The following is a 20,160-nucleotide window of genomic DNA, read 5'->3' on the forward strand; positions in this document are numbered from 1 at the left end:
ATCCCCCCTCCGCCCCCACCCCCCCGGGCAGGCACCCCCCACCCAATATACCACCCTGTTACCAGCGGCCACAGTCTGCAGCCCTAATCTGGAGGCTGGCTTTAACTCCCAGAACAGCACTGATGCTTTTTTCCCAGGTAAATCAGAGTCACCCTGGTACAGCTCAGTATTGACGGGCTTTTTCTGCAGGAAGCGAGCATCCGTTTTCTGTTTTACAGGTGTCCTTGTGTGCCCTGAGGTGACAGCACCTGCAGTGCATGAGGGACTTCAGAAACACCAAATTCCAGCCACAGCAGAGGTGTGGCGGGGAGGCCAATGCAGAGGTGGGTGAGGAAGGCTGTGGGTGATCCCCGTTGCTCAGGGGGAAGAGGAAAGCACATCCCAAAGGTGATCCAGGCAGAGACCTGACAGCCACAGCCTGAATTACACCAAGAACAGATCATTTTCCCATGCTTTTGTGGCTTCTCTTTGAGACAGGGGTTTGGGCGACATGGCCACATCCTGTGTGTTTGTCCCTGTAGTACCAACCAGGTGGCCCGGTGTATCAGTCACTGGTCCCTAAGGAGCTGCATTTTCAGGGGAAAACCCCAAGCTTTGGGACTTAGTTCCTTCAGGGGTTCAAAAGAGTGTTCAGCAGGATACCTGCTCCTCCCCTCTCACAAGGTTTTGGGAGTGAGTGTGGTGTTAGTGGGTGGCTTTTTATAATGTATATGTGTCAGGGGAAAGGGGTGAATTAATCAAAGAATGTACATTTCTAAGAGGTGGAAAACTTGTTGAAGGTACCAGAATACTGCATGCATTTTTGTACATGCAAACCCTGGTCACAAATGCAAACCAGGCTCTGTGTACAAAAGAAAGAAGCCAAACATGCACACGAGATGTACTTCTACACTTGTGTAGGCCTGGGCCTTGGGCAATCAGGTGGGTGAGCTGCTGGACCTTGACCCTTTGGGAGACCGTGGGTGAGCCAGCACTCCTGCCTCCACTAAAACAGTGTTTATCTGCATTAGCTCCCACCTCAGACTGCAGGCTCCTACACAGGCATTATAGAGGGCAACAATATTAATGTATGCTGCTGAGTGTTTGACACATTCCTTCTGCAATACTGTGCTCTCTGTAAGGCATCAAGTATTTCAAAGGACTGGAAAATAATACACCTTGCTCACAAATGAACTGCACGGATGGAGAGCATTGTCAGACAAAGTTGTGCTTTAATTCCTGTGTACAAAACAATTAATCTCTTAAATGATAGGAGATACAAACCATGAAAAATAAAAGATATCAAAGAAAGGACATGTTCCCTGCCTGGGACCTACAATCCTCCAAGGACAGCTATTGGCATGTCCCAAGATCTAAGGCACTGTGGTGAGGACCCTCTCTGAGCAGAGGTCACCAGTTAAAGGCCATGGAAAAGACCTGTGCAGATGGCACAGCCTGCTCCTCTCCTCAGGGCGATGCTGCGGGCATGTCACTGGTTTCATTTGCTGTCAGCGTGCTCCACTCTCTGGTACTGCGCGAGTTTGCAGCTCGCTCCTCTTCCATGTCTCTGCTTCAACACGTTTCCTTCCCACACCCTGCCGGGCAATGGCGAAGGTCAGCTGCAGCCGCTGCTGCTTGTGGGGAGCCAGGAGCCAGGAAGGGGGTTACAGCAGTTACCCCTCCCTGGCCACCCGCCGTGGGGTGTGTGCTCCCTCCCCGTGGCCGCGTGGCTGCACAACCTCCCTCTGCTCCAGCGATGCTTGTCCTGCCACCTCCTTCACAACCAGGACTGCACAAGTACCACTCCCTCTTCCCTAGCCCATTACAGGCTTTGCATGGAAATTACCAGGTGAGAGCCCATGGCCTGTGTTACACCAGGAGATGTCTCTGCCCCAGAGGAGAAGGATCAGTCCAGGATTATTCTAAGGCCGTCACAGTCCTGACCTGCCTGTGCCATGCTCTGATCCTGCTCTCCTCCCTGCACCCACAAGCCCTGGTTTTTAGCCCTTTTCCTCCTGAGCATCGCTAGTGCCCTCCAGCAGCATGGCCGCAAGGCTCAGGGCAGTGACCTGCTGAAGACCCACGCTGCAGCTCGCACGCCCTGTCCCATAGGCCTGCACAAACCTGAGATATTCTCAGCTACACTGACCAGACTTTGCAACAGCCCTGAGCTGCCCGGTGCCATAGACCTTGGGGACTGCTGGTGGGAAGCACCCAAAGCCAGCACTCATGCTGGTACAACAGTCCACGTACCGTTTCCTGGAGAACTGCTGGTCTATCTCCTCTAAGGACTGTCCTTTCGTTTCCGGAACAAAAAGATAAATGAATATAACAGCCATCACTCCCATCAGTCCATAGAGAAGAAACATCCAAGAGAAACCAATAGCATCTGCAGAGAGATTGAAGTGCATGAAGGGTCTGTTGGAGGTAGGTCGCATCGTGGGATACAAAGGAAGCTCAGAGCTTACTGCGAGGTGGTCACTGGTGCCTGACAGGGGCATCTTATTTTGAGAAGCCTTCAAAAGGCAGGGAAGCTCCTTATCTGCAAGGCTTGGACCAGGAATCAGCAAGGGAGAAGGATGGTCCACACCAGGCTTTGCCAGAGCATCATAGTGGGAAGAAGGCAGCAGCTGAGCTGCGAGGCCCAGCAGCACCCATTGAGTGCTTCAGTCAAGAGCTCTGCTAGGAAGAAATGTCGTAAAGCTACTGGTATGGAAGCTGCAAACTCCATGGTTTCCTGATACTGCAGTACTACAGTACAGTCCAGTGGGGATAGATGATTTTTATGAAACCAGTGGCAGAGGGGCTCAGGCCAGTGTTCCTGTCAAGTCCCCAAGGCTCAAAATGCTACTTAATCTCTAAATGGCCTGCGGTGGTCACCTTCCTTAACCAGCTGTGAGAGATGAAGGGATGGGGGATGGCCACTTACCAATAAGGTCCAGGAAGGAGAGGCTGATCAGTAAATTAGCAGCCCAGTTAAAGCTATTACAGAAGGCAAAGGCTCTTCCTCTTATCCCAGCAGGGTAGATCTCACTGAGGACCAGCCAGGTCACTGCACAGATCAGAGAGATGAGAAAGACAGTTGTAGGGGTTAAGGAATTTACTTGGGAAATGGGCAAGGAAGATTTCAGCAGGGGTTTTAAACTCTGGCTTCACCCAGCACCCGCTGCTGGTGGTGTCAAACATTCATCGATCTCAGAGTCAGGTCACAGCAGAACACTTCAAAACCCCCACACTCAGCACTCCACAGAGGAATGACATACCAATGAACAAGCCCAGGGATCAAAGAAGAAAGCAAGGGAGTTGGTCATTCCGTTCAGGGGAGATGAAAAAGATCTGGCATACAAGTACATGCTCTTTGTGAAGAAATGAGAAAGGGGTAGGATTAGGAAGCTGATGTTGCGATTGAGCTAAAACAATATATATGTTAAAGTAGTCTCCCCTATCCCAGGGTTATTTTGCTTGAAATAATTTACAGGGTCACCGTCAAACCCATGAGACTTACTCACGTTTTTTCTTGAGTTAGACTCTGTTTTCTCCCATCAAGGCATTTAAAGCAATAAATGCCAGAAAACAGTAGAGCTCACATGGCTTCAAGAACTAATCTCTGTTTTCATCTGATGAATAAATAATGATTTCAGAAAAAGACCAACTGATATTGAAAAACTTTCAAAGAGGTTCCACTTCCAGTTCTGCACTGACTTTCTTTTTCATACAGCAGAAGCCCCTCAGCCCTCTATTTCCTCCTCGACAGGGAGCTAGGAAGATTAGGTAGTACTTGTGGGATGCTCTGATTTTCCAATAAGCTTCACAGAAAGAAAACATTACAAGGGTAGTGATACCATGGGAGAGAAAGTTATTCTAGTGCTGTACCAGCCCTATAGCTGACAGAGCTGCAACGCTAGAAAATGATTCAGTGGGCTGAAGGGGACATATTTCCAGTTCCCAGACACTGAGCTGCTTGGTAAAGCAGATATATAATGAATGTTTCAAGCAGACTATAACGATGAGCCCGAGTTTTATTCTCTGGGTTAGTGCAAGGATATATAAATATCATACTTACTTGGTCCAAATCCAACTGAGAAGGCACTCACGAAAGCCATCATGCTCAGCAGAGTAATCCAATTTAAAACGATATGTTCCGTCCAGGGAGTACCACCAAAAGGAGGCCCAGTGCTTCTCACTGTCTCTTCTCTGGCCTGACCTACCAAGTCCCTTTTCTGAGTAAGGAAAGAATCGGGAACAACCTCTCTGCTTTGAGAACTGGCAAAGGCTTTTGTAAGGCTCCTCGTAGCAGCAAACCCAGGGCCTGCCTGGCTTTTGCGAGCACCTAATGCTGGTGGGATGGGTGACACCACAGGCTGGGAGGATACAGGTATCAGGGGGTGCGGGGTGAGGCTGTGGGATGCACTGGGGACTCCAGCTGCTTTACAGTCCCTGGCCATGGCCAGCGGAGCAATGCGGCTGGTGAGGCCAATGGTGGTGACGGAGATGGCCATCACCACGCAGCCGGCCATGAGTAGCACTCTTCTGCCAGCCTTGTCTGCAAAGGCCATCGCCACGAGCGTGGCCACCACCTTTATCGCCCCCAGCCCAACAGAGGCCAGGATGGCTGAGGAGTTGCTCTGGAACCCCACTGAGTGGAAGATTTTTGAGGCATAGCCCAGCACATTGGGCTGCCCAGTGAACTGCTGGAAGAGCACCAGTCCCAGGCCCACCAGAGTCCGCCTTCTCATGTTGTCTCTGGTCCTGAAAAGGTCAAGAAATGAGTAATGCTTCTCCTTATAGGGATCCCGCTTTGCTGCTGCTCTGTCTTCAGTGTCCTGCAATTGAATGAGGCCCTTCTGGCAGTCTGAGTCCCACGAGCTTAACTTAACAGGGTTCACTGGGAGAAAGAGGATGCTGAGGAACTGCATGGCTGTTGGGGCAATGGCCAGCCCAAACATGTACCTCCACCCCTCATCCACATCCGCAAAGATGTAATTCAGCGCATAGGACAGTAGGATGCCTACAGTGATACCCGCTTCATAAAGAGACACCAGCAGCCCTCGCTGATGAGCAGCCACCATTTCTGAGACATAGATGCAGCAGGCCATGGATGAGACAGAGATGGCAAAGCCCACAGTCATGCGCCCAATGACCAGCCCAATAAATGACCTCACCAGTGTGAGAATAAGGCTGCCAACCAACAGGACCACGTTGCTGACCAGGATTGCTCTCCTCCGTCCATGGCGGTCAATGAGAATCCCTCCAACCAGAGAGGCAAGGAGAGCTCCGATAAGGAGGGAGCTCACAAGAACTTCTTGCTTGAAGCAGCTGAGGTGAAAGTCTATTTGCAACTGCAGCAGTGCACCGGAGATAATCCCCAGCTCGTATCCAAATATCAGCCCGCCCAGGAGAGAGACCGTTGCAGACAAGAGGAGGACCAGCAGTGTACGACCTGGAAAACAAGCAAGCAATGCTAGGTTCACTTTTCTGGTGCTAGCAGACAAGCTATCAGCATGCACAAGGTGAAAAAATCTCTCCCAGGACACCCAAAGTCTTCCATCTACAAAGCCATGATGCTGAATTTCCCCACAGGTCACTAGATCATGTGTAGAGAGGCACTTGCAGATAGTCACACAACCTACCAGGCCTGCACACCCTTCCACTAACTGCAGGGGCACTCATTTGGGGGGCAGAACTCTGAAAACGGGACTTTGTTACCAAAGTTAAGGCTTGTATTTAAGTGGCAGACAGTGATTTGTAGTGCCTGGAGTTGTAGGGGGGGATCCTCTGTGATCTCCCTTGATTCTAATTACAAAACCTGCTCTGGGCAGGAAACACAGCTTCTGCTATCTGGTTCTGAATTGTTCCGCATTACCATTTTCATGTTTCAGTGCACGTGGCACCATCAGCACTCACTGCAGGCTCTGCATTCTCACCCCCTACCTTATTGCTAAAAACACTGCTTGCAAAAGTTTATTTCTCCTACTTAATCTTGCACTCTCAGCATGACTTGGTGGGGGTGGCCCTGATTTTTTCACCTCTCCTTCTACAGCACACAGCATCCAGGATGCCCAATCCAGGCACAACCTTCTCAGGCTGGTCCAGGACTACAGGACAAACTTCTTCATGAGCCGAAAAGCTCACTGTTGCCCGCCCCAAATACGAAAAGCAATTCTTTGACCTCGCCCTTCCCATAGAGCTGGGCATGCAAGTTCAGTAAGTACGTAAGTTCAGCTAAAGTAAGAAAAAAGACAACAGCAAAAGCAAACCAAAACCAAACCAACCCGCCCCAAACAACCCTACAAAACCAAGGTGCTTGCTGCACACGCTTCTCGCCCTGGGGAGAGGATGAAAGGGTGGCCATGTGTGAATCATTAGTCATGTTACAGCAGGGCGGACTGCACATGGTGCGAGAGCAGAGCTGATGTACCCCTGGGGAGCAGCAGTGACAGCGACCTCCCCACCGCCAGTTACAGTTTTGAAGTCACAGGTAAAGTGCGTTAGCTCAGACGTTTGTGCTGGTTTCCAGCATAGAATACTATCTGTATTCTCACATTGGCTTTGTTTAATTAGAAATACTCACAGTTTCAGTAGAGTGTATGTGGAAAGAATGTGGCCACAACCACCAGACCATGGAAAACTTTCCTCACCCTGCCTAAGGGCTTTTTTTTCCCCCTCACAAGCTGTGTTTAATAGGAAGTGTCTCTATTCAGCCTTTAATTACAGCTAGCAATAAAGGTTATTTCTCAGTGATGGCTGTATTTATATTTGTATTTATTCTGTAACCCTCTGTGTTGCATTTGTGTTACTTATGCCATCCCAGCTACATGCCAGTCCCTCCCACCATGTTTTGTGTGACTACCTGCACTGCCTTCATCACTCCTTGTACACGTTATGCAGATAATTAGAAAAAATATTTGCTCACTGAGAACAAAAGGCTTTGCATAAAGTGGGCAGGCCATCAGTTTCAAGCCACAAACTCAAATGAGGCACAGGCAGCCCCACTGTAAATACCACAGCTGATTCCATCAGATTTTGCTGTATTTCCTGTTAAACTAAATGAGCAGTAATAGTTTATGAACTCTGATTGAAATCCAGCTTTGTATATAGTCTGTTCTGATGTAGCTAGGGAACCGGAGGACTCCTCAGACCCTCCCATGAGGACAGAGAGTCTGGCGGGTCCACCGGGGAGCTGTGCCCGGTCGTCGGGCCGTGCTCCGGGCACGGGCAGTGACCTGTGCCGCTGACCTGGCTGACACCGGGCTGACTTTTTTTGCTGCTGGAGTCCCTCTTTGCAGGCACCAGCGCCAAGAGGCGCCTCTGGCAAAAGCGCAGCGCTCCCCCCGCGCTCCCCGGGGCTCTGCTCCCGCCCCGCACGCTCCCGGGACGGCCCGGGGGGCTCTGCCACGGGAAGTTACTCGTCTTGCATGGTTGCTGCTGGAAGTGCTTAAAAAAATGGAAAGAAAGGGGATTGGGGGGCGAGAGATGCAGTCCCAGTCTTTAGGAAAAGTTGAAAACTTTTTTTTTTCTTTAAATCAACCTTTTTCCTGAGGCTGGACGTGCCCGTGGCCAGCCCGGCTGCCCCGTCCCGAGCGGGGCTCGGCGCCTCCCTCCCGCCGGCGTGGGGGCGGCCGCCGCCCCGCACCCCCGGGGAGCCCCCCGTGGCCCCCCCCAGCCCCGCACTCACCCATGGCGCGGCGGGGCAGCCCCCCCCCCGGCCCTCGGCGGCGGCGGGCGCGGCTCGGGGCGGAGCGGGGTCCGGCGGCCGGAGCGGGGCCGCGCCGCGCCACGTCGTCCCGCCCTGCCTCCCGGCCGGGCAGCCTGGGGCTTGTAGTCGCCCTGCCCGCCCCTCGGGGAGCCGGGGCGGGGGCTGGGGGGGTCCCTCGCCGGGATGTGCCGCTCGGGGCGCCGGCCGGGAGACCGCCTGCCGGCGGGCACCGCCCCGGGGAGCGGCTGCGAAGGGCCGGGGGGAAGGAGCGAGGCTCCGGAGGGGTGGAGGAGCGTGGCTCCGGGGGGGTGAAGGAGCGTGGCTCCGGGGGGGTGAAGGAGCGTGGCTCCGGAGGGGTGGAGGAGCGTGGCTCCGGGGGGGTGAAGGAACGTGGCTCCGGGGGGCTGAAGGAGCGTGGCTCCGGAGGGGTGGAGGAGCGTGGCTCCGGGGGGGTGAAGGAGCGTGGCTCCGGAGGCGTGGAGGAGCGTGGCTCCGGGGTGATGAAGGAACGTGGCTCCGGGGTGAGGAAGGAGCGTGGCTCCGGGGTGAGGAAGGAGCGTGGCTCCGGAGGGGTGGAGGAGCGTGGCTCCGGGGTGATGAAGGAGCGTGGCTCCGGGGGGTGAAGGAGCGTGGCTCCGGGGGGTGAAGGAGCGTGGCTCCGGGGTGATGAAGGAGCGTGGCTCCGGAGGCGTGGAGGAGCGTGGCGGGACGCGCTGCCGCTCGCCACACCGTAACCCCCGGCCGGGGCTGGACGTGCGGCCGCTCGGCGCAGCCGAGGTTTGCCCGCTCGGGGTGGCTGGGGACATTTCCCCTGGGGGATAGTGCTAACTGGCCTGGAATTGAGGATGGGGCAGGGTACGGCTTTGGCTGCTGGAATGACAGCTCTGTCCCCAGCCTGTCTCACTTGAGCCGGGAAGAGGGAGCTCCTGTCCGCGCTGGCTGCAGACCCTCGCCGATGCAGAGCTTCACTCCCTTAGACTAGAAAGCCTCTAGACAGCCCACAAGAGACTGACAGCTTATTATAGTTTTTAGGTAGCTCGGCTGGAAAGGAAAGACAGCCTGCTAGGAAAGGAGTGACCATTTCAAAGCTAAAAAATAAAAGGAGCATGGCTGACTTTGCACTCTTTAACTTTGCTGTGGGAAAGAAAGGATCAGTCTCTCCAGCTTATCTCCTTCCCCCTGCACTGTGCTCCACCAGGCAAAGCATTTCAGTATTCAACTTCCCTTGCAATTAACATTCCCTTTCTCTCGGCTGGAACAGAAACCTTCCTGCTGCCATAAAAGACACTGGGACTTGCACTTGGATGCAAGATTTTTGTCTGAGTCTGAGGCTAAACTCCCAAAGTCCAGCTTGTAAAACAAGGGTTTTACAAAACTGGATATGCCTAGAAGTGCTTTCAAAACAGTTTAACACAACACATGCACACTGCAGTTGCTGGGCAGGTTGCACTGTGACGAAGTACATGTGTTGTTCGGAAGTCTGCTGTAACCCGGCTGGTGTGGGGAGCAGCGCAGGGAAGATGTGCTGTCACGGGCTTGGGGGTGGGCTTGCACAGCCTTCCCAGAGCCATGCAACAGGGGCTGCTGCTGAAGGGTAAGTGCAGATGACCCTAAACCTGCATGGCCAGCTGGGATGGGACTGCAGGTAATATTTCATTTAATCACTCAGTTATAACAACACAATCATTATTCTTCCAAGTAGGGGGATACACGTCATGTCTCTGCTCTGCAGACCAGTGGTGCCAACTCTTTGCTCCAACCCATAGTTTTGGGATGCTTCAAATGTGCAATACTGGATCATGCATATCCTTTCAGCCTTAGTCTGTTGGATATCTTGACTCGCAATATGGGCAGCAGTTGATCAAATGTTTTGCTTTTGTTTCTTCTCAAAGTCATAGTGAATATTAAAAGTGTTTCAAATCACCTACGTGGTCTTTAGACTAAATAAATGCCCATTCATATGCTCTAATTTCAATGGAAATACAGTATGTAAAAATATCAGTTCTAAAACCTTGTACTTGATACAAACCAACAGCTGCACAGGGATCACACATGCAGTGAATAATGGCTTCAAACACTAACTCCAGCCAACAGAAACCAATGGTGCTCATGGAAGGGGCTTTTCAATAGGATTTGTAATTCATGTTGGAGTAGTTTAAACAGCTCTGAAATCACGGCTAGCTCTCATGACACTGAAAGGGAGAAATGACTGCAATTTTCTCTCTTCCTCAAGACCCTGCATATGAGGCCAGTTCGCGGTGGGCAGCACGCGCTACAGCTCTGTGTCTGGGCTCATATTCCAAGTTTTGGGAACATGGGCATGCTGGGGATGCAGTGTGATCTTGCCCATGATCTCTGGCCTCTGCAGCTTTCCCTGGAGCTCAAGCCTAAACATTTTCTGTGCATTGTGTTATGAACTGGGGGAGATGTCACCCACATGTCGTTCCCTACCATGCCAGGCAGAGAGCCAGAGGGGAGCTACAGTCCTCAGCAGCTGCTGGGCAAACCCGCTCCTGGCTACGTGATCTGCAATTTGCATGAATAATTTCTTTCTTCTTAAATGATTTCAGTGTGAGAAGGAAGAAATTATATTTTTCTCCATGGTCACTCACCATTCATTTATCTGCCACCCTATGATTTCTGGAGGCTTTCTGTTCTCTGGCAGGGCAATAAACATTATTAGCACAGACAGCAAGGAGGTGAGGTCCTGAGGAGTATAGGCAGAGCTTTATGGTATGTTTACAAAAGGCGGCCAAAAAGGTGACATCAGTATGTACAGAAATGCAGCTGCTGTGCTGGCGCTGCGTGTGGCTGGGGGTTATGGTCCTCTGAAAAAAAAATGAGAAAACCTGCTATGATATACAGCAGGGATAATTTTTTGGGGAAAAAAAAATCTTCATTTGTGGTTTTTAAAGTAAAGTTTCTTATCGTGCCATTTGTAGTTAATGGGTATTCTGGGTCTGCTGAAGCCAGTAGCTTTGTCCCTAAGCTCCACATGAAAAGGTCTGGAGGGGTTGAATCCACCAGGACTGGCTCACACTTCATGTCTGCCAGCATGTTTCTAACCTTGCTCCCTCCTGCGATGCTTTCCTCCTCCTCTCGAGACTGTGTGTCTTGGCAATACCATTTCCCCATCTGATCCTTATCTTGCTCTTGGCTGCTGGACTTGCGGGGCGCAAGGGCGCGTTCCTGCTTTGCAGCCGAACAACACATCTCCAGGGCTGAGCCGCAGGAATGTGCTTCCTGAAGAGCTTGGCGTTTGAAACAGCAGCCTGTGTTTGGTAACACAACTCTGCTGTGATTACTGAAAATGTTACTCTCTACCTCGGGACTGGAGCAGCTGAAAGAGGCTTTAAAATCACAAGTTAAAGTATAAATACAAGAGGAGAAAGAAGTCTATCCTGAAAAAATGAAGACACAGTGTTCAGCAATGTTCATCACACACTCGAGCACATTTTCTACAATTACAGTTGACCCTTAGGAAGGGATTCAGGCTACCAAACTGACCAAACACAATTCAGTTATTGATGAAAAGTATAATCCACGAGCAGGCACCAGTGTTACAGCTGGCTGGGACAGAGCCAGCTCGCCAGGCACCTGCATTTATTGCATGCTAGTTTACAGCCTAGAGAGCTTTCTCCATATGACGCCAGGCTGCACGCATTTTCTTTTATGTTATCCTAACCCTGGGGGGGTTCACTGGCAATGCTGGTCAGTACCGGTGGCTGCGCCATGGGTCCTGTTTCCTGCATATTTTAGGGATGCCTCCAGCGTGGCAGCCTGTGGCAACCCAGGGTGCTCCCCCATGTCCCCACGCCCCTCTTTTGGGTGGCTGGTCCCTATAGCCCACCCTGTCTGTAGCATCGTCTTGCTGGGGGAATTGGCCAAGATCTGTAGTTCTGAGCTGCGATGGGAGTCAGAGCTGTGAATTCACACTCAGGAGGGTTAATCCCCATGCCCACACTTTGCAGGTTGAGGACACCAACCTCAGAGCCATGAAGTGCCTTAGCGGGGCACAAGGAGCCACCTGAGCCCTGATGTAGACCAAATTCATCCCTTTTCCAGTCTGTCCAGCTCTGAGGATGACAGCCTCCATCCTTAAATAAGCTGCGGGGTGAGGGGAGAGCTGCCCACAGCACTGCAGCCTACCCGATGCCGAGGGATTGGCAGGACAGTGGGGAGGAGCCCACGGGATCTGCCTTGGTTTCCATTAGCTTGGTTTGCTGCGCTGCAATTTTGAACTCAATTACATTGTTTGTAAAAGGAGAGTTTATAAATGCTTGTCACCAGGAGAACGAGGTTACATAATTAAACAATTTACCAGAGTCTGTGGCTTCAGTGCAGTTCTCTGGGGTGATTCAATATTCCAATAAAAATACTGGGTGATACCATAAATATTGTAAATGGCTCTCGATGGTTTCCAAGGGCTATGTCAACTGTTTATTGCATTCAAAGAGAAAAGAATAAGTGAAATCACAGAGAAGATAAAAACTAAATAAATAAAATAATGAGGGAAATAAAGCAAAAATATTTTCTTTTGTATTTTGAAAGCTCTGGAGGATGTTTTTGGCCAGCATGAGAGAAGACCATCATATTTACCAGAATAAGGAACTGAGGACAACTGTGTGCACTTGCTCATAGGCTATATATGTATGTCTGTAGGGGCTGTGCACAGATACTTAGATAAAATCTGCCCACAACACAGAGAAAACCTCCTTGGTTTTTTGATTGTTTGTGATATTTGCAGATTCCATCCACAGAACCCAAGAACACATCTCTTTCCCTGGCCAAGCTGGCAGCTCCTGCAGCCCTGCCATGGTGAGGGCAGCTGAAGGAGGATGCCACGAGTGGGCAGAATTGCAGGATGGATTACCCATATCATTGAAAACTTGGGAAGGTTGTTTAAAAGTTGTTACTGAAGCAAGATAAATATTTGCCAGGCATGATCCCACCATGCAATGACAAGTAAGCTATAAGGAATGTGTTAATAAAATATAAATGTTCTGAAAAGGAAACAAATGTTGTGGATGAAAAACAAGGACAAAATGAACTCGTGGCACCTCCAAAGGCAACAACTGAAAACATATTTACATGGACTGGGCTGAAGTCTCTTCTGTCTTCTGAGGAACAGAAATTGCAGTATGTGCAGATCAGCCAGTTAAGAGTAGTGGGTTTTCAGTGTGCCATAAAAACCCAAATACCGCTTCCAAGATGGTTTGTCCATCTTTTACTAACGTGGAGATGTGGGGCTTGGCTGCTCGAGGAAGGGGGAGTTACCCAACCCACCACATGAGTGGCCTGTGCCAGCACCCAGCACAGAAACCTTGGTGCTGCCCAGCACGGGGGCCCGAGGTCACACCATGCCGTCGCAGGCTGGCAATCCCCTGTAGCTTACGGGCAAACCCCTTCTCCACCCCAGCCACAAACTGGGCAGCTGCGGTGGATCTGTGTGGGCTCCAGGGAAAGCTTTTGGCACATGAAGCGCCAAGAGCCAGCGGTGGAGCCCTGGTGGTGATGTCCTGGGGGTGGAGTCCCCGTGGTGACACCCCAGTGGTGGAGCACCCTGGGGGTGATGTTCTGGTGGTGGAGTCCCAGGGCTGACGCCCTGGCAGGCAGCTCGGAGGTGGCGGTGGGAGCACAAGGCCTCACCTGCCGCCTTGGGAAGATGCACATCCAGCAGATCGCTCGCAGGCCCAGGGGCTGCTGCGGGTCTCGCTCTTGCACTGGAGAAACACGAGAAAACACCCCGGATGGGGAAGGCTCAGGCACAAGTCCTACCATCCTGCAGCTACTCAGCGTCCCCCACCGCGGCAGAGGTAGGCAGAGGGCGACAGGGCTGCCGGGGGGAAGCACAAAGCCGGGCTTCGGCAGAGGCAGCAGCGGGATAAAGCGGGCGGGGCGCGCTATAGCGAGGGCGCCGGGGAGCGGTACCTGCGGGGAGGAGGCGGGGCTGGGGCAGTTCGGGTGCTCCCGGCAGCGGCTGCCGGACGTGGCCGAGGCGCAGGCGCGGGGCGCAGGCGCTGTGTGCCGGCGGGGCCTGGGATGGCGGCGGCCCAGGCGGAGACGGGCGGCCCGTGCGCTGGCATGGCCGGGGCCGCGGGCCCCGCGAGGGACGTGGTGGAGGGCGCGGGACCCGCCATGGACGAGCCTGAGGGCGAGGCGGGTGCCGCGGGCCCTGTGGTGGCCGAGGCGCCGCCGCCGCCGCTGCCGGGGCTGCAGCTGGTGCAGCAGGGCGCCGAGGCGCGCGTTTACCGGGGGCTCTTCCTGGGGCGGGCGGCGGTGGCCAAGCTCCGCATCCCGAAGCGGTACCGGCACCCGGCGCTGGAGGAGCGGCTGAGCCGGCGGCGCATGGCGCAGGAGGCGCGGTCGCTGCTGCGGTGCCGTCGGGCAGGTGGGCCCGGGGGCGGCGGGGCCGGGCCGGGGCGGCGGGAGGCGAGGCTGCCCCGACGGGACGGACACCCCCGGGCGCCTCCGTGCCCCCCGGCTGCCCCCCGGCTCCGCGCGTCGCTCACAGCAAACACCCGAGGGCCTTCCCGCTGCCTCCCGAAGGATGCAGCTGGCTTCGTCTCATCCCGGGGCTGCCCGCCCTGCTTTGTCAGAGTGCCCCCCTGAAACGCAGCTTGTCCTGAGCCAGAAAGCCCCTGCGCGTGTTTGAGCGGGGAGTCGCACCCCGGGAGGGGCCGAGCCTGTTACCACGCTCCAGCTGCCAACTGGCGTCGAGGCTGGAGCAGCACGGGTTGGAAAACGGGGGTTGGCGGGGGGCATGCCTAGATGTGCCTTATCGGCAGCTGGGGGTGCTGTCGACTGCCATTTCTGCTTAAGGGTTGTATTGGTTGCGTTTTGTTGTAAAAGTTTGAAAATCCTGTAAATTAACCGCTAGCGTTTCATTTGTTTTTCTTTTTAATAGGGATTCCAGCTCCAGTGGTCTACTTTGTGGATTATGTCACCAACTCCATATATCTTGAAGACATTGTAGACTCAATAACTGTTCAAGATCATATTAATTCTGTACAAAGGAGCGGAAATGATACCAGTAACCTCCTTATGTTAGCAGAGAAGATGGGTGAGCTGTTAGCAAGAATGCATGATGAAGATATTATACACGGGGATCTTACAACTGCCAATATACTTCTGCGGCCGCCCACAGAGAAGCTGGACTTGGTGCTGATAGACTTTGGACTCAGTTTTGTTTCAGGTCTTCCAGAGGATAAAGGAGTTGATTTGTATGTTCTGGAAAAAGTCTTCCTTAGCACTCATCCAGATACTGAAGTGGTGTTTAAGGCTCTGCTAAAGACCTATGCAGCTAAATCTAAAAAATCTGGTCCTGTGATCAAAAGGCTGGATGAAGTACGGCTAAGGGGAAGGAAGAGATCCATGATTGGGTAGAAGAGAGTGGGCTTAGGGATGGAGAAATGTCAGTACTTAAGTTCTGCAAATATGGTTATTTATATTTCCAGTTGGTTTTATTTCACAGATGGCTATTTTGATAACTGTCTTCAAATAAATATATTTGAATGAGTTGTGTCATAAAGTAAGCAAAGTCATTGTGAGATGGGAGCACAGACAAGAGAGAAAACAACCAGAAGTCACTTCTTTCCTAAATGTTAAGTGTTTCTTCTAAAAAGTAGTTTACAGTGTCATTCCACTCACCATCTTCTTTGTGTGGTTAGAATCAGACAGAGTACTATTTCTCAGCCTGTGGACTACAGGTTCATGGGAGGTAAGAGGGAGCTGGGGATACCAGAGCATCTACAAAAGGTAATTAAGAAAAACAAATGTCTTATTTTTCTCAGAAGACTTTACAACGGAGTGCTTAAATCCATTATAAATGGCTCTACACATCCTGAAAAATGTTAAGAGGACTGAATTCCAGGATACAGGCAATGCTGAAGTACAGTGCTAAACATAAGGAACATTTTCTTCCAGTAGTAATTTTGGTGTTTTTTCACTTTCAGTTGATGGTATTTCCTTAAGCAAATATAAAAGTCATTAATCAAGAACAGTTTTCTGCTGAGAAACTTCCACTTCAAGAAAGAAGTCTGTACATTTCCATTTTTGGAACTTTCTGAGAGGTACTGCTTGTATTGTGATTGCCTGGTTAGGTAGGCAGTAATACTGGGTTTTTTGGTAAAATTTTCTCTATATTACTTTACTATCTGGATTACCGTATCTAAGAGTGTGAATGTAACATGGCCTAGAGGAAAAACTTACAAACACCACAGTGGATGGGTTAGAAGCTATTCAGTCCTCTGCGTTACAAGCAGACTGGGATGCCAGTTGTGTGCTGGGTGAGTGCGTGAGCAGGTAATGATTTAAAAGAAACAGTGAACTTTCTCCCTGCGATTCGCTGTGTTGGCAGCCGCGTTGTCTGTCGGGGAGATCCTCTGTTCCTTTATGCTGTCCCTCGTGCTCTGTCTTGGGGAGCGCAGGGAAGAGCAAACCCTGCAGGACCCCCTTCCGCAGGGCGCGTTCCCCACCCGTTCCCGGCCGCGGACACGTCCCTTCGGGCGGCTCCTGCCAACCCCGAGGGGGAAGAGCCGCAGTGAAGCCGCGCGGGGGTGATGGGCGCAGCTCTGCCTGGCCGGGGAGGCGGGCTCTTCCTCCCCGCTTACAGCAAAGCAACCTGGGCAAACGCCCGCCTGGGGACACGGTAGGAGGGGACGGGGCAAGCGGGAGCCCCGGGGCCCCCGCCCGCAGGGTGCCGGTAGCCCGGGCTGGGGAGGGAGAGGGGCGCCAGCTCGGGGCTGCGCTGGGGGCGCTGCGGGCGGCGCCGAGAACCACAGTGCTCCGCCGCGCGAGGGTGTTTATTCCGCGCGGTGGCGCCGCCGCAGCGCCGCCGCCCCTGAGTCGCAGAGTGGCAGGTTCGCAGCCGCGCAAGTGTCCTAGCGCTGCGGGCTGCCCGTGCCCGGCGCGCATTCACCTCTTGCCAGAGGAGCCGCCTGGGCGAGTGCCCGGTCCCGGCGTGGGGCCCCGGGTTCCACCGCCCAGCCACAGCTTTGGCTGCGGGGCCGGAAGAGCCCCTGCTCGCTGCCCAGCCAGCACCGCCCGCCCCCCGTGTGTGTTTTGTTTTTACTGCGTGGGTGCCCCAGCGGTGCTCACCCCGCGTGGAGCGTGCTGCTGCCCGGGCTGGGGGCAAGAAGGAGGAGCCATATTTCCTTGCTGTGGGGCTTTAGGGGCTGCTGCACACTCTCCTGCCTGCTTGGAGGCCGAATGCAACAGCCCAAGCAGCACCCGGTCACTTACAACAGTGCACCCAGGGTGGCCTGTGGGCTGGAGCAGGTGGATGTGAGCTAATGAGTCCCCTAACGAGGCCTGATCTGAGCCCCGAATCCTGCACCCACTGAGGGGAGGCAGCACACCCAACCTCCCTGTCCGCCATCCCCCACCTGTACAAACACCGCTTTTACTGTCTCCTGGTGATGCCAGGACTGACTTGTGTTTGTAAAGCCCTTTGAAGAAGTCTGTTTCTAACTATCGTTATGTTTATTAAAATGCAGCTCTCCCTGCGGGACAGCGGAGTAGAAACAAAGCTGATCAACTGCAAGTTTTTATGGCCGGCACAGTGCTCTGAGATGAAGCCCCGCGGCGGAGCTGGGGTCAGCAGCCTGCGGAGAGGCCAGCCCTCTCGGGGCACTGGTGCGTGGGACTGGCCTTCTAGCAGGGACTCCTGAACTGGCCTCTGCTGAAATCTGCTCGGGGATGGAGCTTCAAAACAAAGCAGAACATTACTGGTAATGAAAAGTAAAATGTTTTGATTTTTCACCGCATGATAAAACTCCTCCTCGTTATGTAAGTGTTACTTTTTGCACATCTGTGTTACGGCTTGTTGATATTTCCTCTGGATCAGCCTGATGTGTCTGTATGGGTTGCTGTAGTGAATGCTGAGCTATTGCTGTTTGAGGGTGGAAAAATCACAGCAGGTGCATGTCCAGCAAAGAGGACACTATGGACCTGCAAAGTATCCACCGCACATCTTCTTGCAGCATCAGCTCTATCACTGGTTGTGCCTGTGGCAGCAGCTCCTTGGATGAAAACTGCTGATTCCCTGGCTGGTTCGCAAGGCACCTGCAGTTTCCAGTCCTGGTTTGGCTGAGGATAGCTTGGCTTGCTGCTGTGTTAGCTTTCAGTGCATCTGCATGGGTCATAAGCAACACTGAATTATTATTATTGATATAATTTGCCATTGCATTAATAATACTCAGGCTTTATGTCCAGTGTGCATGCATTCTCATAAGGAAAATAGGAGTCCCGTTTTCTTTTTTTACATTAATAATTTATCTGCTGCAAATACAGTTCCAAGCCACCAATATTCTTTCAGAGCTTGGTCTGACTTTTTACAAAGTCCTTTAGCTCGTTTGAGTTTAAAAGGAAAACCGATAAAATAAAAACCTACTCTGTTAAGTGAAATTGAAACAATAATCTTTAGAAAGACGTAAAAATGATCTTTTAGGCTAGAAACCCAAACTTCCTTTTAACTCGGAGTGACTGTTTGTCCTGTTCTGTACTTCCACCGCTGGCCGAAGCCGCCCAGCAGGCAGTCCCACCCCCTTCAGAGTACGGTCCGCACACGGAGCGCGGTCGCAGCTCCGTGTGTCACCGGGAGAAGCGGTGATGTCCTGCTCCGGCGCACCCGGAGGGGCTGTTCTCACCCGCCTTCGCCCCCCAGACCCTCCCGCCTGCCTCCGGGGGGCATCGAGCGGCGGGAGGGGGGGTGAGGGCGAGCGCGTATGTTGCACCCAGCCGCTGGGGGTCCCTCTGCCGCCATCGCTAGCGCTGGAAAAAATCTTTATTTTGGGAAAAATGTTCTTTCAACAGAAAATGTTTCTAATTACGGGCTGGATAGACACTTGCTCACTCTGGATCTTTCTACTGCTTGAATCTTCCTGCTGTTGAGAATGAATTGTCGCAGGGGACCAGCTCCAGGCCTGCCAAGAACAGCTTCATTTCCAGGGGCTTCCCGGCACCCGCCTGATCCTGCCTCACACCTGGGTATCACCCAAAGGGCCATGAACACAAGGGGTGTGCAAATAAGGTCTAAAGAGAGGAGTAAAAGGAAAGAGGGAAAGACAAATATAATGGAAATAGAGGCAGAATTTTCATCATTAGGATTTCCGAGGGAATCGCTGGTTGTTGATGGAGTTGCCTTTTTGTTTATTTTGGTGCCTGACCATCATCTGTGATTTCTCTCACAGGACTGCGGAGGCAGTTTGCAATCTCCGGGTTACAGCCTGCAGTTTGCAGTAGTAACGACAAGTTCTGTTTTGCCCCGTGATGCCATAAGTGCAGAAATGAAATAAGGGGACTTTTGGAGGTAGATGTGAGTTGTAGACCTATAGGAGCACTAAGAGGAAAAACAGACGTGAAAGAAAACACATACAAGTATGGCAAGAAACAGGAATGAAATTACGGTTGCATAATCTGGGTATGCTCTTACCATGACTTTTGGACAGTGGCTGCTCTGTGCAGGCAGTTACTGTGTGTATATGTAAAAACTGTGCATACAAGCTATAGGGTGTAGGTTTTTTGAGTGAACTTTTTTTAGTCTAGGCCTTGATGTCTGCAAGAAATTGATATTTTCCAGTTTTGCAAGATGCAAAACACTGATAACCTTTTGCAACTCTCCTCTCCCATCAGTGCTGATAGGAAACCAAGTTAGTGCAATAAAAGCATAAAAGCTCATTTGTAACCCAGAGTTCACTATGTGAGGGTCACTACAGATAAATAAAGCCTCTCCCTGGCCCAAGAACAAGCTCTGTCACACAGTGGTCCCTTTGGGCACTACGCAGTACCTCTTTCTTTTGTGCTAAGCTACACTTACTCTGTGAGTAATGGCCCAGGAGTGGAGAGAGGTCTGGTCCCAGTGACGGCCATGAAGCATGGGGAGGGTGGCTGCTGCTGGCACTGGAAATGGGGGTGGTAGAGACAGAGTTTACAAGGAAATAAATGAATTAAACGTTAATTCCCAGCTGAAGTCCTGGAAGGCCGAGTGAACCAGCATGTAGCCCCTGCACAATGCTCTCAGCTGGGAAGCGCTGAGGCCAGCATCCGCCCAGAGGGGCCGGGTGGGATGGGAGAAGGGGCTGTCCGGGCAGAGACGTGACTCACGTCTTGGAGGGGGAATGTGCTCCCGTTTCCCTCACCTTCTGCACTGGCAGAAGTTTGTGTCTTTTTAGGAGAAAGAACAGACTGTGGCACTGATGGCTTATTATTCTTCTGAAGCTTTTTTCAATTTACAAGGTTGATTTTGAGAGAAAAAGCTTTGCAGAGCTCCTTTGGTCCAGCATGTGGCACACCCTCATACACGTGCTCCCAGTCTCTGGCTGGTGGGTATACTGGGTAAACTGGATCTGTTTTAAGCAATTGTGATGTTCGGATGGCCTGAATTTTGCTTTCACATCTTCAGTCACCCACTGCCCATCCTCTCCATCATGCACCACTACCCGAGTGATAAAGCAGCTTTTGCTACCATAGCCCACCATGGTGGC

The 20,160-nt window shown here is 52.2% G+C and overlaps 3 protein-coding genes across 4 annotated transcripts in view; 2 read left to right on the top strand and 1 right to left on the bottom strand.

Moving 5' to 3' along the window:
- Window positions 1-1,191: 1,191 nt before the first annotated feature.
- Window positions 1,192-7,746, bottom strand: SLC2A10 (solute carrier family 2 member 10). The gene is made up of 5 exons (XM_074888138.1): window positions 7,655-7,746; window positions 4,043-5,419; window positions 2,909-3,031; window positions 2,233-2,368; window positions 1,192-1,574 (listed from the first exon to the last, which is right to left on the bottom strand). The coding sequence occupies exons 1-5, from the start codon at window positions 7,656-7,658 to the stop codon at window positions 1,478-1,480; spliced, it is 1,737 nt and encodes a 578-aa protein (XP_074744239.1). The 5' UTR covers window positions 7,659-7,746; the 3' UTR covers window positions 1,192-1,477.
- A 5,963-nt stretch (window positions 7,747-13,709) lies between these two features.
- Window positions 13,710-15,206, top strand: TP53RK (TP53 regulating kinase). The gene is made up of 2 exons (XM_074888218.1): window positions 13,710-14,066; window positions 14,583-15,206. Exons 1-2 carry the CDS (start codon window positions 13,718-13,720, stop codon window positions 15,059-15,061), a joined length of 828 nt encoding a protein of 275 aa, XP_074744319.1. The 5' UTR covers window positions 13,710-13,717; the 3' UTR covers window positions 15,062-15,206.
- Window positions 15,207-15,245: 39 nt separating this feature from the next.
- Window positions 15,246-20,160, top strand: part of SLC13A3 (solute carrier family 13 member 3) — a 35,096-nt gene continuing 30,181 nt past the window's right edge. Inside the window, exons 1-2 of one of the 2 annotated variants that reach the window (XM_074888217.1) lie at window positions 15,246-15,963; window positions 17,173-17,406. The gene's annotated coding sequence lies outside the window, so the exon portion shown is untranslated. Of the gene's footprint in view, window positions 15,964-16,183; window positions 16,326-17,172; window positions 17,407-20,160 lie in introns of those variants that run through there. The other variant, XM_074888216.1, reaches the window with a different exon arrangement.

The sequence above is a fragment of the Strix uralensis genome, chromosome 18 (assembly GCF_047716275.1).
Source record: "Strix uralensis isolate ZFMK-TIS-50842 chromosome 18, bStrUra1, whole genome shotgun sequence".
Lineage (NCBI taxonomy): Eukaryota > Metazoa > Chordata > Aves > Strigiformes > Strigidae > Strix > Strix uralensis.

Bases quoted from the DNA above. Each gene is read 5' to 3' on its own strand.
- SLC2A10 (XM_074888138.1), bottom strand. The intron at 2,369-2,908 runs GTAAGTGGCCAT...ATCTCTCTGCAG, and splicing joins CTCCTTCCTGGACCTTATTG to ATGCTATTGGTTTCTCTTGG. The intron at 1,575-2,232 runs GTACGTGGACTG...ATTGCCCGGCAG, and splicing joins CAGCAGTTCTCCAGGAAACG to GGTGTGGGAAGGAAACGTGT.
- TP53RK (XM_074888218.1), top strand. From the start codon at position 13,718: ATGGCGGCGGCCCAGGCGGAGACGGGCGGCCCGTGCGCTGGCATGGCC. The intron at 14,067-14,582 runs GTGGGCCCGGGG...TCTTTTTAATAG, and splicing joins GCTGCGGTGCCGTCGGGCAG to GGATTCCAGCTCCAGTGGTC.